The sequence below is a fragment of the Tinamus guttatus genome, unplaced genomic scaffold, assembly GCF_059628265.1.
Source record: "Tinamus guttatus ecotype Peru unplaced genomic scaffold, ASM5962826v1 Tinamus_guttatus_pri_ptg000659l, whole genome shotgun sequence".
Taxonomy (NCBI): domain Eukaryota; kingdom Metazoa; phylum Chordata; class Aves; order Tinamiformes; family Tinamidae; genus Tinamus; species Tinamus guttatus.
This window is the reverse complement of record NW_028289193.1, coordinates 493,390-514,200: the sequence shown is the minus strand read 5'-3', so window position 1 is coordinate 514,200 and position 20,811 is coordinate 493,390. Positions and strand designations below refer to the sequence as shown.

General features: G+C 37.8%; 1 protein-coding gene across 3 annotated transcripts in view; it reads left to right on the top strand.

Annotated features, from left to right (window-relative positions):
- Positions 1-20,811, top strand: part of SNTG1 (syntrophin gamma 1) — a 301,850-nt gene that overhangs the window by 178,633 nt on the left and 102,406 nt on the right. For all 3 annotated transcript variants that reach the window (XM_088536360.1, XM_088536359.1, XM_088536357.1), the window contains exons 4-7: positions 8,121-8,177; positions 14,137-14,194; positions 16,685-16,728; positions 16,836-16,877. In XM_088536360.1, coding sequence (XP_088392486.1) covers positions 8,121-8,177; positions 14,137-14,194; positions 16,685-16,728; positions 16,836-16,877 — 201 coding nt within the window. The remainder of the gene's footprint in view (positions 1-8,120; positions 8,178-14,136; positions 14,195-16,684; positions 16,729-16,835; positions 16,878-20,811) is intronic.

The window sequence follows — 20,811 nt, the reverse complement described above, 5'->3', positions numbered from 1 at the left end:
GACTGATTTTCTATTTGCTTTTTGACAGTTTAAAGTATAGATTTATTCATATGGGTGCATGGAAAGTGGACGTTTCTTTTAACCAGCCAACGTGTCCTGTTTCTTTCAGCACCATGAAGGTCCTGAGCAGCTCAGGCACAAGGGAGTCCTCGAGCTGGCGCTGGGCTGCAGCTCAGTGAGCAGCACCACGGCTCCAACCCCGGCGTGGGGGCTTATTAAGAGATTTTATCACTCAGAAATACGACTTTCATTAATGTGCTTTGGTATCTGTTACTTCTGCTGAACGTGGCATTTAAACGTCTTCATGAAATGCGTGGGTTTTTTTCACAGCAAGACTTTCTTTTATAATTTTACCCTCTTTAGTTTCACAGCAGCATTGTAGAAGATAATTTTCTTCATTGATTATGCTGTCCTATTTCATTTGCATAGTGAATGCATAACTCATTAACAGATTGGTATTAATGCGGTGATGAGTAGTTTCTTTTCCCTTGGCAGTTTTATTGTTTAGATGGTGACTTTTGAGTCACTGATTCCCTGATTTCCTCTGGGATTAAGACTGGGTCTTGGCTCAGTAGGTTCATTCTAGCTAAGGATGATTGGCATTTAATGGACAGTTAGCTCTCCTTTTGTCACAGGCCATTTACATCTTCAGAATCATCTGCTTCGATTGTTTGGCATGATTGGATCAGTCCTACAGGCTTTCTTTTTCCACTTTTTTCCTATTTTTATGCCTGATGTTATTGGGTTGCTTTCTTGTTTGTGTATTTGTCCTACCTTTTATTTTGCTTGGTTGAATTTGCTGTGTTCTTAGTGTCATTCTGGATGACTGACCATGTCTGTTTTTCTTTTGCAAGCTTTATTCAGTGATCTCATCAGACTAGTGGTCTGATTAGAAACTAACACTGAATGTTCCATAAAATAAGACTCTAATTGAAAAATATGTATAATTTGTAATTGAGGAACAATAGTGTTGTTCAGTTTTACAGACAAGCAGTCGAATTCCTTTTAGGTCTTAATAGTCTTGAGATAATTTGATTATAAGTTTACTTTTCAACTCTGTTTAGGAACTATTTAGGAACCCAATGCTATTACTCTGTTTCCAGATGAGAATAGTGTCTTTGCTGTTCAAGTATGAAGCAATTTGAACACTCTCTGTGTTGGTGAGACCTTAAGCAGGTGTTTAGCATTCTCTTGGTATCCTGATCTGCATGTTGTGGGATAATGCAAGTGAAATCAATGGACCCTAGTAGGCTGTGGGAAGGTATGAGAGGAGGACCTCATTTTTAATATGGAATATTCAGTTTTTAGTGGAAAATTATCGTAATTTCCCAAAACTAAAGAGATGCAAAGAAAATTTCTTCTTTCTTTATGTACAATTTAGATAAAATCTGTAAAAGATTGCAAGCAGCATAGGATTAAAACAGTGTTAAACTCTAGCAAGGAAAGCTTCTCCCTTTCTTTAGCAGCTTGAACCATGCCAGTGTTAATAAGGTTCTTGCAGCCCTTGTACCTGTAGCAATTCCCTTAAGTGTGTCTCTCCAAATGATCATGGACGAGATCTAAATTCAAGCATCAGTTTCACCAATAGGTGTTGCAGAGATTTCTTAATCGAGACATCATGAAAGATTTCCTTTATGAGAGAGAAAACTGCGCTCTGTGCTGCTGTGCGATACCCGGTGCAGATGGGGCTCAGGTGCCAGTGACAAAGGCCGAGATGGGAGCGTTTTGTGGAAGCGGCGTCTGGGCAGCCCCGGTGCAATCCCTGCAGGAGGGGCTGCTGCAGCGTGCGGTGTGCGTGTGTGGATCTGTGTGTGCCCAGGGTGTCCACGGATCTGTGCGCGAGGAGAGTGACCGTGGGGCTGGACACTGCTTTATCCTTAGGGTACTGGACTGTCACAAGATGTCACAAAATTGTGCTATTTCAAAATTGTAAAACACATTGCTTTATTTCGATCTTCAAAAATCACCACAAGAGTTACTTGTGGTACAGACCAGGCAGGATTTTTGTTCTTTTCATCAGAGGAGGGAAAAAAAATCCCTTGAAAACAGCTTAGTCACCAGCACATAGGAGCAGCAGCACTGCTGGCAGAAGTGCCAAATATTTTTAATTCATAATTCCTTATAAACATATCCCTTGAATTACATGAAATGAACCTCACAGAAGTTTGCCACATGCCGTTCAAGATGTTAGTGTGTGCTAAGGCAAACCCCAGTCTTTTTAGGTGTATAGACTGATCTAACAAGGGGCCTGTGACAGATCATGATGAAAAGGGAAGATAGACCTCTGAAATATTCTATGTTTGATCTGACTTTTTCTAGGAAAAAATTTAATCTTTACAAGTGTGTAACACATCTGAATAATTTCTATCACCTCCTGTGAACATCTACAATTCAAGTAAATGCATTATTGTGTTTTATCAATAAAAATAATGTGTCTTTCCAGGGAGCTAGATTTTTTTCCTTTTTAATAATCTTTACTTGTTTGCTAATTCCTCCTCAAGCAAGCATTTTTTTTCTACTAGAATGTATTTGCGTATAATCTCCATAAACCCAGGATATGGCAGTGTGCTGTCCAACAAGATGGATGATTCAAATCAGCTATTGTTTTTCTAAAAGATCAAAAATAAGCTAGGAGCAGATGGCAAAATGCTAACACCTTGGGTCCTTGCATCATTTTCTTAATTTAAGGATTCTACTGAAAAGTCATGGAATTGTCTGAAATAAATAGTAGTAACTCACCTGAGGAAAAGACACATTTGCTCTGAGTATTCAAACTCTATGCTTAATTAAACTCCTAATTCTTTTAGTATTTTTGATTGAGGATCTTTGTGGAAGATTGATGTGAGGATCATTCATGCTTTCAATACTAATACAAAATTAACCACAGATGCACGTTTCTGTAAATTTGTGGTGCAATGACTCTCATGGAATATTATAGCATTTCTCTAAGGATTTGGCTGAGTTTGTTACAAATGTATCTGAATGGGACTTATGGGCTATAATTTGTTCTTTTAATAGATAGAAGACTTTCATCAATAAATACTTTTTTTCAAGGTCAGAAAGTAATGCTAACTTAAATTCTGTAACAGTAGCCAGATTTGATTTCTAAGTTTATTAGTCTCACAAAAATTCTTTTTTTTCTTGTAAAGATAGCTTAGTTTATCTGACTTTTAATTTTATCCTCTTGCTTTTGTGAAATCAAGTATATTAAAAAAATTGTAACTCTATACAAACTCCATATGTTATTTCAAAAAAAGTTGCACTGACTTTTCACTTTGTAAACTTCACACAGTTCCATACTTTTTTCAAAGTAAAGCTATTATTTATTTTTAAGTATATATTCAGAATATGCCACTTAACTGTTACTTATCTGACCAGTCAAATGATATTACTTTTGCCTTTCTTGTACATTTTTAGAATTGTGGATACTTATTGGGAATTAATTTTAAATCTTTTACTTTGGAAGATTATTTTTGAGAGTTTAAAATTTTCTTTCCATGTATTTTGGTGTATTTAGAGCAAGTCCAATTAACACTGGCAAAACTGATAAGTAGAAAAAAATGAAGGAAGAAATAGAATTTTAAAATAATTAATACTCGTGTTGGGTTTATTTCCCGTATTGTGTTTAATTGTGCGTTTAGCCGTGTGTTAACATTAAGCTGAGCTGGCACCTTGCAGTAGGGTTTGGACAAGCAACAACTGAGGCAGATGGTTCTGCTTGCAGGCAGATGTGGTGGGAAGGGAGCCAGGGCTGGATCCCTGGGGATGGTGTTGGAGCAGAGGGATTCGCGGCATTCCCTGCCCCTGGCATTGCCAGCCATGGAAACACAGTGGGATTGCCAACCTCAGCTGAACCACAGGGCACTGTGCCCTTAGTTAGTGTCCTTAGACACTGACAGAGGTTGACCCCTGAGTTTGCTGCCAACACCTTGATTATATCTATGTATTTCCTTATTTATTTCTTAAAACTGTATTCGAATGGTTTCGCTGTATTTCTTTCTGCGATTTTCCCTATCACTGTCCTATTGCATGTTTGTCCTGAATATACATGACAAATGCACAGTACTTTTCTACTTACTATTTTCCTCCCCCACATTCATATTTTTTCCATTATTTTTTTCAAAATTGTAGTTCCTCTGTGTCTGGTCCGTAGCTGAGTTCTTGTTTTCTACCTGAATTTGGATAAACTCTGTAACCGTACACAAAGTCCCAAACTGAAAATACAACATTTATATCTTGATCAAAGGGTTGAATGTGGAAAGCTGAAGTTTCAATCCTCTTAGGTCAATAGTGTGAAGAGTTTTGAAGTTTCTTGATTCTGTTGTTCAGCTGCAATTGTGTAGTTCCACAGAGGAGTGGAACAAGTTATTGGAATGGCATATATTTGACAGAATAAATTGGAAATATTAGTAATTAATCACTATTATTAAGAATCAATCAAGTGAACTCTGCTTTATACCCCACTGTAGTTAGTATGCAATATTTCAATCTTTACTGTGCCTAAGCTTTAAGCTGCTATAAATAGCATTAACTCTTGACAGTATGTAAATAGTTTATAATTGCATAAGGTCCCATATTTTCTCTCCTTGATTATTTACTTTTTTATGTTCTCACGTAGTCATTTTTACTCATATCTTATTTATGACAATGTCTGTGATCCCAGGAAAGTTAACTGCCTGTTTATGCAGAAATTTTAATAAATTGTAATAAAAGCCTATAAAATACTGTTTTTTCTTTCTTGGCAGCACTTTTAGCTTTGTCTCACAGTCAGTGAACATCTGTTCATTGAGTGAAGAATTTTCTGAGTTTGAGGCATAGAGAATAATGACAACTTGTCAACAGCTTTGAGCGTTTGAATAAAATGAGAACTGCTTTAATGGTCTTCCAGGAAGCAGCTTCTAAAACACTCCTCTGAATCTTGCTCTATCATCTTCTCTGTTAAGCAAGATGTGATAATGTGGTTAAAAATGTGATAATGGGATTGCAATGTCACGGGATGTTTTCTTTGGTCATTGTATCAAATAATTTTTCATTGGAATCACTTTTATTCGTGTCAGCCCACAGATGAGGTTGCTTTTGGAAGTTGCAGTGTATATTGAGTGCAAACTCAACCAATGTACAATATCAATACAAACTACCTGTGTAAGGGACGAGACCACCCTTCTGAGGGGCTTTTAGGTCGGATTCATCTTTCCAAGGATGTATTTAACACCTCGGCTCTCTATTCGGTGAGGGGCAGACACAGTGTGAGAAGATGTTTATCATCTAAGGAAGGCACCAGCAATGACCTGCTTGGATTTAGGATATTTGTTTTTGTCTGCTGAAAGCTAGAAAAGCTGAGCTTGAACAATGCATAAATTTTAAATGACCTGACTTTGGTTAGATGAGTCCTATTCTTTTTCTTCTAACCTTTTGGTTAAAAGAGTTATTGAGCAGAGCCAAGAGCTGATCCTGAGCCAAGATTCTGGAGCAATGAAATGTGCGATTCTTCTAACAGTCTGGAGAAGACTTTTCACTGTGAGTTTAGTAATCACAGATTATTAATTATCAGTTACTAATGGAATGTATAACATGTATAACATGTAATGCCAGGTTCAGATTTAATTATTTCCAGTTTCCTTTTAGATGGCCCAAATTGCACTTGGCATATTTCTGTCTTGGGTGAAAGACAGGATATCTTATTGACAATTTACATGTGTGCTTGTGTGAAAAAAAAAAAAAGATAGTTTTTAAAATGTTATTTTGCAGGACAACCTTCTACTAGGCTTTTTAAAAGCATAGCTCTAGCTTAGAATAAATTCAGATAGAACAGTTTAATTTACTGGTACTAGTAATGTATAATGAACTACAAGTTTTAACGAAGATTTATGCTCTTCACTGGTGCATATTTACTTCTCTTCATATTTCACTGTACTATGTTATTCTTTATTCCGTTCATGGTCAATTTAGCATTATCAAGACACTTTACCTTAATTCTTGAGACTGGCACTTGTTTTTAAACAATTTCTTAACAACACCAGTATTTCCAACTTGAAAATGTATCACAAAAATACATTAGAACATATTTCCCATCCAGCTTTGGTTCTTAACTACATATTTATCAGAGCCTGGAGCTGGAAATGAAGCCAGGTTAGCAGATAAGAGCCAGTAGCAGAACCACAGAGCCGGGAGAACCCTATTTCATGATCCTGTGTGTAAGGTTAGACCATGCATCAGGCTGTGGCCCATATTTAAACCCAGTTTTTCCACAGCACTAGTTGTGGTTGAAATCTCCTGATGGACATACGGTTTTTCTAAGTGCAGTTTGTGGCCTGAGGTGAAATATCTTTGCGATCTGAATCCAATTTCTGGCTGCATTAGTTTCACCATGAAGGTTTGAATTGAGAGTGAAGAAGCCTCTCAGTCTGGCTGAGCAGCTCGGCACGGTGATGGATCAGCTTTGCTGTGCGTTTTTCTACTGCCATGCTATGAGTTCATTTGTGGGTGAAAAATATGAAAGCATAATTTTTGATAGAATTCAATAAAATAAAATGAAAATTGTGTCTATCTAACAACAAAATTACATGGTTCTTCCATAGAAATACCAGCCTGTAAGGAAATAAACATAGAGTCACTTAAGGCAATGCTTTTTGTCTTGCCATCAAAATCACTGAACAAGTTTATCCTTGCTCCTTCTGCAGTTACACAATTCATATTTATCATAAATATGAGAAAGAAAGAAGACGGCTGTATTCTCTCCCCAAAATGGCAATATCAGTTTTCCAAGGCTGTTACATGGTTGCCCTCCCTCCTCTTTTTCCTTCCTGTGGATGATGGTGGTATCTGCTCTGAGGGGCTGGCGAGGACTCTGCTCTTGGGATTTGTTTGGCACAAGTCTGAAGAATGCTTTGTGCTTCTGATCACTACTTGGTAGCCATGAAGACCAAATTATAGTCCAGCCTTAACGTGCTAAAGAACATTTGGTCTATAGTCTGAGCAAATCTGAATGACATCTATGATGATTGGGTTGAAATGTGAGAGTCTCTATTTAGATAAAATGCATGTTCACACTTGTGTTAGGCAATTATATGAAGTAAGGTGAGTATAAAATACAGACAGTATAAAGAATTGAGAACATAAAAATCATAGAATCATAAAATCATGCTGGTTGGAAAAGCCCTTCACGATCATCGAGTCCAACCGCAGGCCCTCGATGCCGCCCTGCTGGACCATGGCCCCGAGCGCCTCGTCGTGTCCGCACAGTCTGTGTCTGCTCATCTGCACAGATAGATGGGGCTTTTTTTTTTTTTTTTTTTTTTTTTTTGCTGCTGACTAAATTGACTGATCTTTGAGAATAAAGTCAACGGGGAAGACTGAAAAAAAAGTATTTTGTTTTATGTTAGCTTTCATTTAATGTTAGTCAGTATCCTAGCCTATGAGGTTTATGTAACAAATTTTAAGGATGAACAATAAAAAGAAAAAATGGGGTGCTTTAAATAATGCTGTCCGTAGCACCCTTTAAATCATCTATTACAATTTGTTAAGCCATAGCTGTTAGGTTAAACAGTGGGTTTGTTTCTATTAGCCTTTAAATTTGGATCAGGAATGCACTTTAAAATGAATTTCTGGATTATCTGCACTTATGCTTTTATTCACATCACTGAGTGCTTTTGAAGTGTACAAGCTCTGTTCCTTTTGGATGAAACTAAACTAGAAATTGTGCAGCTGGGGCTCTGCAGCCTCTAGTGCTCGTTGTGCCCACGGGACCAGCCAGGACCCCTGAAGTGTCCTGGGTTGTGGGTGCTGAGTTTGACAAGGCTGCTGGGCTCTGCTGATCCGTCCTGGGTGGTTGTGAGTCTGGATGTTGCTTACACGTGCAGGCAGCAAGGTGTGAATTGAACCCAAGATTTTCTTTTTGTCTGAGGCAGAAGCTCTAACTTTCCTCCAGATTTCATCTTTTACCCCTGCACCATGGGTTTTGTGGAATTTTATCATTCGGGAATTTACAAGTTGAAATATTTTCTCATTATAATGAGAAAAAAATGATGTAGGAGGATGGCATAGAAACATTCTAGTGTGACTGTTGATGTTACCCCAGAAAATATTAAATGTAACTTTTCTGATTTAACTTTTTTTTTCAGGAAAGAACAGTAACAATTAGAAGACAAACTGTGGGAGGATTTGGATTAAGTATAAAGGTAATATTTTTTGTCTGTTACACAAAAAGTATCTTTGTATTTAGCTCATTTTAATTTTAATGATGAAATGTTAATGAAATTGTATTTCAGAGGGCTAGAAACAATAAAGCAGACATTTAGATACTGTTACAGCAGGGCAACAGCAGCTACACTGCCCCGGGGAATGGACGGCAATGCAAAAAGCAGCCCCTTAAGATTCGAGCTGAGCGACTCTGTAATAAGTTTGGATATGAGACCTGAGAAGGGTTTGCAACTGCACAGGCTGTTCTTTTGTTCAACAGCACTCTAATTTAGGTCGTTATTAATGAACACTAAATTAACATGTCAGGCACATGGAACAGCCAGTAAGTTCATCATCAATTCTCCGACAAAGGATATCGCATTAATTCACTGTAATTCAGTAATAGGACAGAAAGTGTTATTGCTTTCCCGTGTTGTTTATTTTGCTTTTGAGATCAGGCAACTCCAGCAATTTATCATATTACCATACTTTTCCTTTTCTGAGGATGATTTAAGAACCTACAGAAGTGTAGGTGATCCTTTCTAGGGGAGGGACGGATTGAGAAAGAAAGGAGAAATTAATCATTTTTGTCGTTATAACCATTCTAAGACCGTATATTGCCATGATTTTGAAAACCTTGCTTGAATCTCAGGATAGAAATCACAGCATTAATTTTATATTTCTTCTAAACACAGTAATCCTCAACCTAAGGATAGCTATGGGAAAAGTAAGGATACTTCACCTGAATGCAAAGAGCTTTAACTTATGCCTATAAAGTGAAAGGATAGACTTTCCTGTGAACATCTGCTAGTACTGACCTTCCTTATAAGAAATGACTCCGAAGAGAGTTTAATGTGTCTTTGTGTTGTCATTGATAAGAATATTGCTGAATAGAAATACTAGTTCTTAAAATATGGCTTGCTACTCTTCCTTTTATCTTGTTGGCTCACTGAAGACCTCTGTTCAAGGAAAACTTGCAAAGTTGTGGCCAAAGTTTCTCAGGAATGCAGTCAACAGTGCACAAGTTGTTTCCTTGCAATGTCACTGTAGGTGATAAAGTAATACAAAATATATGGGCCAATGAAGTTGTGTTTAGCTAATAATAAGAAGTAACTGGTTACAGTAAGTAGTAACCAGTTGTTATTAATAATTTTTGACAGTTAAAAAGCAAATTAGATTAGTAAAATGGATGCTTTAGTTATACAGTAGAATGGGTTATCTTTTAGTATAAAAAATCTGTGACAAACTGAAGATAACTGTTTTTTTTAAGCATTGGGTAAGTCGTAGCAAATAAAATATCACTGGGAAATATAAATTAAAAAGAGACAGGGGAGAGAGTCTTGCATTAAATTACTTTAATTCCTCGCATTTTCATAGCATACTCATTGCTTTCAAGAAATTTCTGCAGAGTTCTGTGAAGGAAATGTAGAAAGTGTAGAAAGTTATGCGTTATTCAGACTGTGAAAACTCAGTCTAGAAAGGAATTTCTAGTCTGGTCCCCGTTACTCAGGTACCAGCCCTGCTAGTCACCGTGGATATTCTGTAGCTATTGCTACTACTGTAAATATTTTACCTTTTTTTTTTCTTCCCATTTTCAGTATTTTTTTTCCAAAACCTCCCATATAGTACTTTTTGTGTTGTAATATTCTCAGATCCTTTGAGGATGAGCGTTGTCTAAGTGCTTGTGTTCCGGCAGAGGTGCTTTCCCTGGCAGAGGTGTATTTCAGCAGGGGAAGTTTATCCAGGATAGGAGTTCTACACAGTAAGCTGTCCTAGTGACTAATGGCTCTCATTTCAAAATATTTGCAGTCTTTTAATATGAATTTGCCTAATTTAAGCATTCAGCTCTGGGATATTTTAATGCATTTTTTCTGCTAAATTAAACATACATCTACTATCAGAAATTTCGTAATCAAGTGACCCTTTAACTTTCTCTTGTTTAGATTCTTGGAGGTATCTTTTGTTACCCTGCGTGTTCTGGATCTTTACAATCAGATTTCTTTCTGAAGAGCAGGAGGACAGAAAGTTAGTAATTCCAGAAGGAAAATCCCCAGTTATCCTCCAGTGCTTTGTCTATGCGTTGAACTCTCTTCTTAGGTGTCATCACCTGGCTAGACCAAGTAGAGTTGTAATGATCTTCTTGTGAGACTGAATGTTACCGCAGCTCCAGAATCGAGCCCTTTCAAAATGATTACAATGAATTAATATCATTAATATCATTAATAAGCCAGCTTGCAAAGGAATAGCCATAGATAAAATCAATGAGTGCAGTGTAATTTCAGGCAAATATCACGTCTCTGACAAGTTTGAGATGTGGAGATTTGCCACAAGAAGCTGTTAAGGGTATGACTTTTGAAAGAACATTGTGTTGCTCCATAACTGGAGAGAGTGCAGTGTTCTTGGGGAAACAGGCAAGAAAATTGATAGCTCATTATATAAATCAAACTTTACTGTTACAAAGTGAACTCTGGCTGCCAGGACTCTGTACAGTGCCATTTACCTGTCTTTATTTCCTTCTTTATATGAAGAGCAGCATCGCAGATCTGCTGAGATTCAGTTTGACTTTCAAATTCTGACTTCATTGAAAAAATTTATAAACCAGGCATGTGCACCATAGGACTGGTATCAGCATTAGTCAGTGTTGCATATATTTGGGAAGTGACATTTTTGTTCCAGCTATACTCTTTGATTAAACTGGACCAGAAACATTTAAAGCGGGCCAGTTAATAATGGATATTGGACTTGTATTGCTTAATCACTGGCATAATTCTTGGAACAGCTTTTGGTTTATGCCAACTATCATTCTGCGAGACAGTTCCTGAGGCAGATCAGGACTTTTCCCAACAGGCAACATGTTTAAAGTCAGACTGCTTCAAGATTGTTAAGAGTTTATCCACATAGACATGTGCATCAATAGGTCTACTGAGGCTAAAAAAACAGACCTATTTGGAAGGAAACAGATGTTGCCTTTTAGCATTTTTATAAAGATAGTATCTTTATAAGATATGATCCTGCGATATCTTTCTTTTACATATAAATAATATATATGTAATTTAAAAGATAGTAAATAAGAGTGAACTATATTCAGCTAATATGGGCTATTGAACTTTCTGTGTGTTCCACACGATGTTCCCTGTATGCTGCAACGCCATCAATCTATTTTTTATAGATGCCCTTTGTCTCTTTTCTATCAAGAAACAGTGACATTTTGATTATGGATGGAGTGAAACATGAAAACAGCATTTGTCAAGAAAAGTTATTATTTCTAACTTTTTTATTTCTAAAACTTTTGAAAAAAAAAAAAAAACCCTTCCATACGTAAAAATCGCAATAACAAAAAGTCTTTCAAACTGTGTGGTTAGACACTCTGAAAGGAGATACGGGTGGCCATCAGACCTCGAAAGTACTGCCCAAAGTGCAGGACTGTGATCTGGGCACAGCTGCTCATGGTTAAAGCTGGGTCTACCCGGTCTAGCACAGAAACGTCTCCACCGGAGGGGAACTCCAGTTTGTTCCAGGCAAATATTTGAGCAGTTTATGTTCTCATGTGACTTTGGAAGAACGGGAAAGGGAATCAACACCACTCTTTGGGCTGCTCTTAGAGGGCTGAGCCATTAACCCTAGAGGCCATTAATTGATAGCTTTTCATTCTGCTCTATGATCCGGGAATGTAACTGTATGTCCAGAGTAGACGTAGGACAACTATTAACAACAGAAAAGTAGCCAAAGTTCCCAGAGCTTTCTGGAGTGTTTCCTGAGCCAATAAAACCAGAAATTAGACATCCATTCACTTGTTATTCTGTAGGAGAGAGGGTTTACAGAGGGATTCTGTAACAACACAGGTTGAAGAGTCGATTTGTAATATTCATCAAGATGTTGTCAGAATATACACAGATCTTTCAATCTGCTGTGAATGGTTAAAGATGACTGATTGTAGATCACTGGCCAGCTATCTTCTCTTTCTCCACTTGGACTTCTGTTTTTTAGACTACTTATTTTGACTTTGGAATAATTTAAAGGGAATCCTCCGTATCAGTGGCCAGCTGCAATGAGAAAGATTCATTTTCTTTGGTCGAACATTACTAGTTAATTCCTGAAATCTCCTGTATAGATGGATTTAGATAAATACAGTGAGTGAGGAATAAACAGGCTAGTGTGTCTTGTTGTTAAGAACAACAGTAACCTCCCTGTTGAGTGGAAAGCTGAATTTAAGGAGTTAGAGAGTCAAGTTTGCTGAGGAATAGGCCTGTGTTGGTTATGTTGAACTTTATACCTCGGCCTCCTTGGCTTAGCTTCAACTGTCTCAGGTGGTGCAATCTCTGTGTAATTTATTGGAGGCTTAGGGAAAGAACTGACACCGTGTTTTAGAGGGATTTTTTTTTTCCTGTTCTTTTTAGAAGCTTAAGAGAAATTAAATGTGCATGTAGCGGAGGAAACCCGTAAAGGAACGATGATGGGTCTTATAATCTTAGTGAGCTCAGACTGGTTATCTGAAGTGCTGCTGCTTTTCCTCTGGTGAAAACCTTGGAGGGTTTTCACCCCACACGACTTCTCACCTTGAATGCTCCAGTAAAATGAAGGTGGACACATGATCTTCACCTACAAAGTGAACACCGAGCTCATCTCATACAATGCCAGTTTTCCTATAAGTATGTAATCGTAACATCCATGCAATCGCTACTTACTCAGGGTTTTTAAGAGCATTTTCATTGAGAACCGGTACCAGAAGGAACTCTAATCTCATTTGAAATTCTGCAGTTTCATAGGAAATTTGGGTTCTAGGACACATTTGACATGGTCCGAGTGATGTGTCCTTCCTTTCTCCAGAAGAATTCTTTACAATTTCTTACATGGTGTGAGGACCTGGACATAAAGGAGGGAGACAAAGACTTTTTTTGTGTGATTTTCTTGTTCTTTAACAGAAATAGCTTTGTCATGCAAAAGTCTTTTCAGTTTCAAACTGAAAATTTGAAGTTGTTTCGTGGGGAGTGGATATGTATATTCCTTGGAACATAAAAATATCCAGAATTGGTCCATTCCACACCTTGAATCGGAAGTGTTTGGATCTAAGCAAGCCATGATTTCTAAAGAAAAGTCTGGGAGCTGAAGAAGAATAAACAAGTGCTTAATCAACATTTGAAGCAAAATTGCAGTGTGGCAGTCATTTCTGTTGATCCAGATATGTACAGGTAAAATCTAGACTTGCATTTTGATGCTGATCTTCAGAGAAAGGGTATTTTAAACCCCCATGCGTATTTGCCTTCGCCCCTGTGCTCATATGTTTCGTTCCTTCTTGTTTTTCTTTCTGATGCTTTATTCTGGAGAGTATGGATGTTTCTAGTCACAACAGGATAAATTGAAGGAAGCAAAAACACTTGAGTTACTGTTGAATTATGGTCCAGCTTTCCTTTTTTTCCCCCCAGATGCTGAACACCTACTGTCCTATTTCTTAATGTTTCCCTTTCTGATTCTGGTTCCTTATTCCCCTGCTTTGTTCACTCTTTGTGCATGTATGACAGAGACAAGAATAAATGAAAGGTGCTTTGAGAGGGAAGTCCAAACTTGCTTTTTTGGTCTTTTGTTTACCTGTGTCTCGCCAGCACGGACACTAAGTCATCACAGTGGTTTCTGTTGTAGCGTGATGTCCGTTTTGCCTTTATCCTTTCTCATATTATTCTGCAGGTTCTGCAGAAACTGACATATTTTGTCTTCAAGTCGTGTAAGTTTTGCACATCATTCAATTAATTTCCTGAGCTAATCATATCAGATGAGAGCACAGGCAATAAGGAATTAATTTACAATTAAATATTCTATTACTAAAAAACAGAAAAGAAAATACAGGATCAGAGTTGTTTTCTCAATTTCTCTGAAAACTTCAGTTATGGAAAGGATAAATCATAATTTTAAGAAAAAGATATTTCCAGTGACTGATGAAACTGTCGTTTATTCTGCTTTCAGGGTGGAGCAGAACATAATATTCCAGTGGTCATCTCTAAGATTTCCAAAGAACAAAGAGGTGAGTGTCAAATGAATAGACTAAATTTTGGCATGTTTCTTAAAGTAGTGATACATTAAGTCTTGAGATTCTTGTAGATATCTGTGACATACTGAACTCTCTTTTGCTTAGAAATATCCTCAGTAAAATACAGAAGTTATGTTTGGAATATTTTTAAACAGCCTGCGAATATATCTATTAAAAAAATCCTATAGAGTATTATTTTAAGGAAAAACTAGGGGAGTATTTTGTTAATGAAGTTGATTTACAGTTTAAGACGATTCTAAACCCTGCAGCTTTGTGCGTGTTGTGTTTGAAGAGGCTGCTGCGGTGGCCGCAGCGGGGGGGATGTTGCTGGTCCCGCCGGAGGGACCGCGCGCGTCGCCGTCCCCGCGGGCCGGCGGTACCAAGGACAGCGGGTCCTGGCACCGGTACCAAGGACAGCGGCTCCTGGCACCGGCACCCCGTGGCGTTGCCACATTGCGTGTCGGACTGTGCAACACCTGCAATTCGTACACAGGAAGAGTGGCATTGATTTGGGTTTGGTTTAGCTTAACCGGATACTGTTATCAAATTCGCTTTTTTGGAGTTGTTGGAACAGTATAATATGTACTAGGAAGAAGAATGATGGTTAAACAGCTCATCACATGCTCACTGAAAAAGATACCTGTTAATACCTGTGGTGTTTATTTTTATGTATACTTGTGTAAATATGTAACTCTTACCAGGCAAACTTGTAAGGTCTTAGGCTTGGAGGCATTTTTCTTCTTCTGTAAGGCACTAATTCTGGAATAAAACAATTTCTGGCGTTGAAAATGTCACATTCATTCACACACAGATGAAGAGTGGTACAGGAAGGTCTTATTGTACTGGGAACTGATGCCTGACCTCGAAATGCAGGATGTGGAAGTTGTGTGTAGGGAGACTATAGAGTAAAATCAAATGAGCCCCTAAGGGAAGGAAGGAACTTAACCTTAAGCAGATGATACACTTGAATTCCATCCTTTTCAATATAAAATAAGTATGTAATAGATAGTAATGTGTATTACCTACACTAGCTATTAAAATGCTATCAAGCACTACAGAAAAAATAAGAAATTCAGACTTAAGCTTAATTGAACACACAAAAGTGCATACTGTTTTCTTTTATTATTGTCATTATTTTTTGCTATAGTGCTTGACAGATTATTTCTAACTTCAATATGTAATTGAGATATAATCTCATTTACTGCTCCTAATAAAAATACTGCTGATTTTTAGAGTGTCAAGTGACATTTCTTGTAGAGAAAGAGCCCATGCAAGTGTTAGGCCATCTGGCAGCGCTAAGGATTGTGGATACAAAACCCCTGTTTAACCCAGACCTTGTGCCCCAGAGCTTTGACTCTCGGTTCTGCCCTCTGCTTTCCAGCTCTTTTTAGACCTCTAAACAATAACGGGGCCCTTGGAGCAATTTCTACAACCAGGGCTGTTGCACAGAAAAATGCTCGTCATAAACACACAACCCCAAAATTAATATATGTAAGCTCAGGGTCTAAAGCAGAATAATGAGATTTGCATTTACCTCTTTTTTTTTTTATTATCCGTCAGTATTGTAGTCATCCTTCATCAGAACTAAATGACTAATACCAATCCTTCAAAGAAACACTTTAATTTATGTGAATATCGATGTTGGTCCATAAAAATAAATCAAAAGTTTTTAGATTAAGGCATAGGTCAGACTGTGATGTTTTGGAATGCTATGACTCAGTAATGCCATATCATTTTCTACTTAGTTCTCATGTTAGGGGTTAGTAATTTCTTTAAAGGCACTTAAGTAATTTCTGTTTTATTCCTTCTATATTTATAAAGTATATTTAAGTTATGTATTTCTGTAATACAGCTGAGTAGTTAAGGAGTCTAACTGTAGAAATGTATTTCGTAAATTGCCTTACCACTTACACGTTATCATGGTGTTTTTAAGATAAAATTCAATTTTGTTGGTGATTTTATACAGTATGTTTTATAAAAGAGTGTTTGATTCTTCAGCATATAAAGTGCATATATACTCCACTGAGCTTATCAAATATTGGTGGACCAATTACCAAGTTTATTTGGTAAAAGCTTGCAAGTTAAAAAATGTTCTTCATAAATTCCTCAGAGTCTGTAAGAAAAAATTTCTCAATTTCATTTAAAAAATAAACTCAATTAGGACCTCGTTCTGCAGTCATGTCCTATTTAGAAGAGTGATTGCAGTGTGCCATACCTCACCATACAGACATAAAGGATGCTACAGACTAATGAACGATGTTTCAGCCTTATAATTCAGATGGGCAGACTCTTTCATAATAGCATTTATTGCTGATATATTGTAAATAAATAAATAAAAAGAATCTGGGCAATTTATTTAGAAGTGCTTATTTAATTAATTTCATTTTTATTATTTTTAAAATGCTAAGGTTGTGTAAAGATATGGGATGAAGTAGAAATATGTGTGCAAATGCAAATGAATGAAAATGCACTTTCTGTTTTCAGCGGAACTTTCAGGATTGCTCTTTATAGGCGACGCAATTCTACAGGTAAGTAAAACTGCAAATTCCTTTATTTATGATTTTCTAAAAAAGTATAATGAAATCTGTACTTATGAAATGTAGAGTAAGTTTTCTCTCTATCTTTTTGATAACAGATTAATGGAATTAATGTGAGAAAATGCAGGCATGAAGAAGTGGTGAGCTCTTCTCTTTTTTAATTTTTTGTCTTTCATAGTTATTGGGATGACACTGTGCATTGACAGCAGGGCACTGGTATCAGTCGCATCATTGTTATTTCTAAACCAATATGATGGTATCTTCTAGCATGGAAGCAGCTTAGCACATAAGCACAGTCTTTTCTGTGTAGATTTGCCTAGCTGTCCTTTGGTAGGTTTTTATATTTTAGAGATTTTCATTTTATTATCAGAATTTTGGCTGTAAATATTCCAATCTTTCTTCTTTTGTGCTGTAGCTATCAAATTTCAGTAGTGTTACTCCTTTCTGTCTGTGTGAAGTCATTTTAATTTGAAAAACTGTCATTTGCACAATGCTGGTGAGTTGTAATCCTTTTTAACCCCACTTTAAAATCCAGGCAAAACTGTTCTGCCTTTAGCTCACTTTTGATGCGCCTCTCCTCCAGTTAAGCTGTTAACTGTAGGAAATTAAAACATATATTAACTATTAAGAGAATGATTTCCAGAGAAGCCATGTGCGTTTCAGAGCTCTATCCACCCTCAGCTAGAAGTATCTTGTGCTTTTGGTACACTTGGTTTTTTGACTCTTCATAAGTAGTTTAAGAGGCAGGAAACTCATCAAGGAATGCCAGAAATGAGAAGACTACCAAGTGAGATACGTCATTAAATCCTGGGTAAGCCTATGGAATTTACAGTAATCCTATATCTAAATGTTTGCCGACGTGGCGTTTTGTGCAGTGCTGGAGAGGCTCTGCACCCAGTCCTACCTTTTCTGTACGACGCTGAGGGTCATATATGGGGTGTAGGAGCTCGAGTCAGCAGAGCAAGCAGTGATGGAATTGGAATTCCTGCATCGAACCGTGCATCGTTCTTCAGAGCCTTGAACGCACCACCTCTACACACGGGCTGGCAGCCACATTTACAGTCCTCGTGAGCTTTGCCTTTGCTACAGGGATCAGATTCTAATCTTTTATAAGCTTAACTCTACTTATTTAATTTAATATGCATTAACATGATAAAGCTCTCAATGGGATTGCAACGGGCTATTAGAGTTTCAAGACATTAAAAAAATTATTAATAAAAGTGAACACTTTTATACCTACAAAAGCATACTGAAACCTGGTATGACAACACTAGGAATTTTTTGTTCTGACACAATATCTAACTATTAAACTCTTAACTATTAAAATAATACATAAATCTGCTTGCTACTTATAATCAGATATATGTACGTTCTGGGAAAAAAAAAAAAGTAAAAGCCAGAAGATGCAGAGTGAATAGAGCAGCATCATCATGCATTTTTTCTTATACCTCACTCGTCCAATGTAATCTGCTTCTTAAACTCGTTATAGATAAGCTCTCAGAACAACAACAACAACGACGAGTTGTGATGTCTTGCCAATTTTGAATATATTTTTGTGTATGTGCAAAGGTTCACTCTTAGGCATTTAAGAAGCAGATAAGTTATTAAGAATATCAGGGATAATTAATTACTAAGAATAATCCTTAAGAAAATTTTAAAAAAGTACTGGGCAATACTTAAGTAAGATAATAGTCCATATGACATGCATAAAATATGCAGCAGAGGAGTTACAAGTGCAAAATAAGCATTAAAAACAAAGCAAATAAATTCTGACTGCTAACCCCATAGATCTTTTTTAAAATATCCACTGTTGCATGGTCCTTGCATGTCGGGTAAATGCTTTTAAGCACAATCGTGCAAATCCCGGTGCCAGTTCTTGGTGCTGCGGTGGTGGCAGACACCGTCACGCGTCGGGCGGTAGGTTGTGGGTTTAGGGCTGTCTCCTGGTAGAGCACAGGAACATCGGAGTGGTTTGGAAGCAGGAGCTACAGGTGGGATTCAGGCTGCAGAATGGAGACCAAGTGACTCGTTCCAGTGCTCCTGCCTTAATGTTTTATAAAATAGTCTTTATGAACGAATGTGTGTGCAGAGTGCCAAGCTGAAGCTGCTCATAGCAAACTCATGCTTGCTATCTATAGTATCTACTTGCTACCTATAGATACTTGTATCTATAGCCCGCATGCTGTACAGATTGATTCCTGTTCTTCAGTTGAAAAAATCAGGTCTGCGACTTCTTGCCCTTTGCAGAGACATTTTAAGCAAATGTCACATCTTCATAGCTCTGCAATAAAAAGTCTGTGACACAGGCAGTGCAGCCTGTTGTACTGTAGAGGTGATTAATTGGCCCTGACATTTCACTGTGCTTTAATGATATATATCTTACACAAATAAAATTATTTTTCCATTTGAATTTCTAATTTAAGTAGTTTAATCTTTAATTAAAAAGTATTTTTTAGAAAAAAAAATAAATTAATTAATTTATTTTCTCAGTATTTATAGTTTTAGGCAAATCATTTAATTTTGAGTATAGTTTTCCATTTGTACACAGTGGAAGTTATTCAACATAAGGATATTGTGAATTTACATTAAGGCTGAGTGTCAGCTTGCTGTTCAGGTAGGACCTCGTCTGAATACCACGTAACAGTGTTTCAGTCAGTGCTCTCCTTGGAGAGTAATTTGAAAAATAAAATCTAATTATCCTCTTAAAAATGTCTCTCAACATCATATTAACAGTTTATCACAAAAAAAAAAAGAAATCATTTTATAGATGAATTTGGAGGGCTCTGTATATATATATGTATTTTAAATTTTGCATGAGTTTATACTCATTCTACTCTGTATTTATTCATTATTTCCTTTCTAGTCCACTCAACATTCCACTTTACAAGATTTTTCAAAGCCGAGGTTAGGGGTGACGTGCATGGACAGGCGTAAAACTCTGCACTTGGGTCTGTTGAGGTTGTTCCAACAACGCGTAACTTCCCAAGCCACACGCACACAGCCCTCAATGGACAGGATAGGCTATAAGCTTGGGAAAATGTGTCTATTGCCCTTAGCTCCATTTATTGTCCAAGCTTATAGCAAAGATAGGATGATAAACTGTTGTTCTGGTCGCACACAGAGACGTTTTTACGGTTCTAGACCAGCCCCTGCACTATTAACAAGGTCAGAACTCCGGGCGGGAGCCGGAGGCTCTGCTGGGAGCTGCGTCCAGCCCAGGGCAGCAGAGGATCCATCCGAGTGCTGGGAACATCGTGCTGGGTCCTGCTCTCCTGGTGGGACCGGGTTAGGGCAGGACAACGTCCGAGGCCACCTGCAAGAACGAGTTCCAGTCAGACCAACGGGGTCCGTGAAGGCAGGAGCAGGAGTGAGAACACTGATGTGTTTTGAGATGTGACGTTTGTCGTTTTTATTGTGCATAAAACATCACGGCGCGTATCAACAACAAAGGTTATCTACTGCTGTGGTTTGGGGGTTTTTTTGAATTGTAAGGTTTTTTTTTTCTTCTCTTATGAAATAGTATTAGAACAAAAAGGAAATGAATGTGAAATAATATGCTATCTCTTAGAGATTTGAGGGAAATCCAGGCAATGTTTCTAATAAAATTAGAATTTGGATATAAAGGTCTTTCTCGTGTGCCAGTTTTACGACTCGGGTGTGATCCTTGGACAGCAGCAGGACAATTTGTTGTCCAGGAAAGCTAGCATAGCAGAGGGTAGATAGATAGGTGTCTCGGCTGCACGGGCACCGGGACCACGGCGGGTTTGGTAAAGAACCGGCCGTTCTTGTATCGTCGCGGTCTGCGTCACCCATCCGCTGCGTTCCGATCCAGGGGACGTTCCCTGCGGATTGCCCTGGAACGGCCTGTCCAGGGGCACTGCAGGCGGCTCCGGTCTCCCCGTTTGTGCTGAGCGGTGACCGCGCCGGGTCGCTGCAAACCACAGACGTTCTGCAAAGCTGACAGGAACCGTGGGCGCTGACCTGCAACCAGGAGCTACTGAGGAGAGCCTGAGCAGATCTTTGTTTTTAAAATTGTGCTTTAATTCAAACTGTTTTTTACACCCATTATGAATA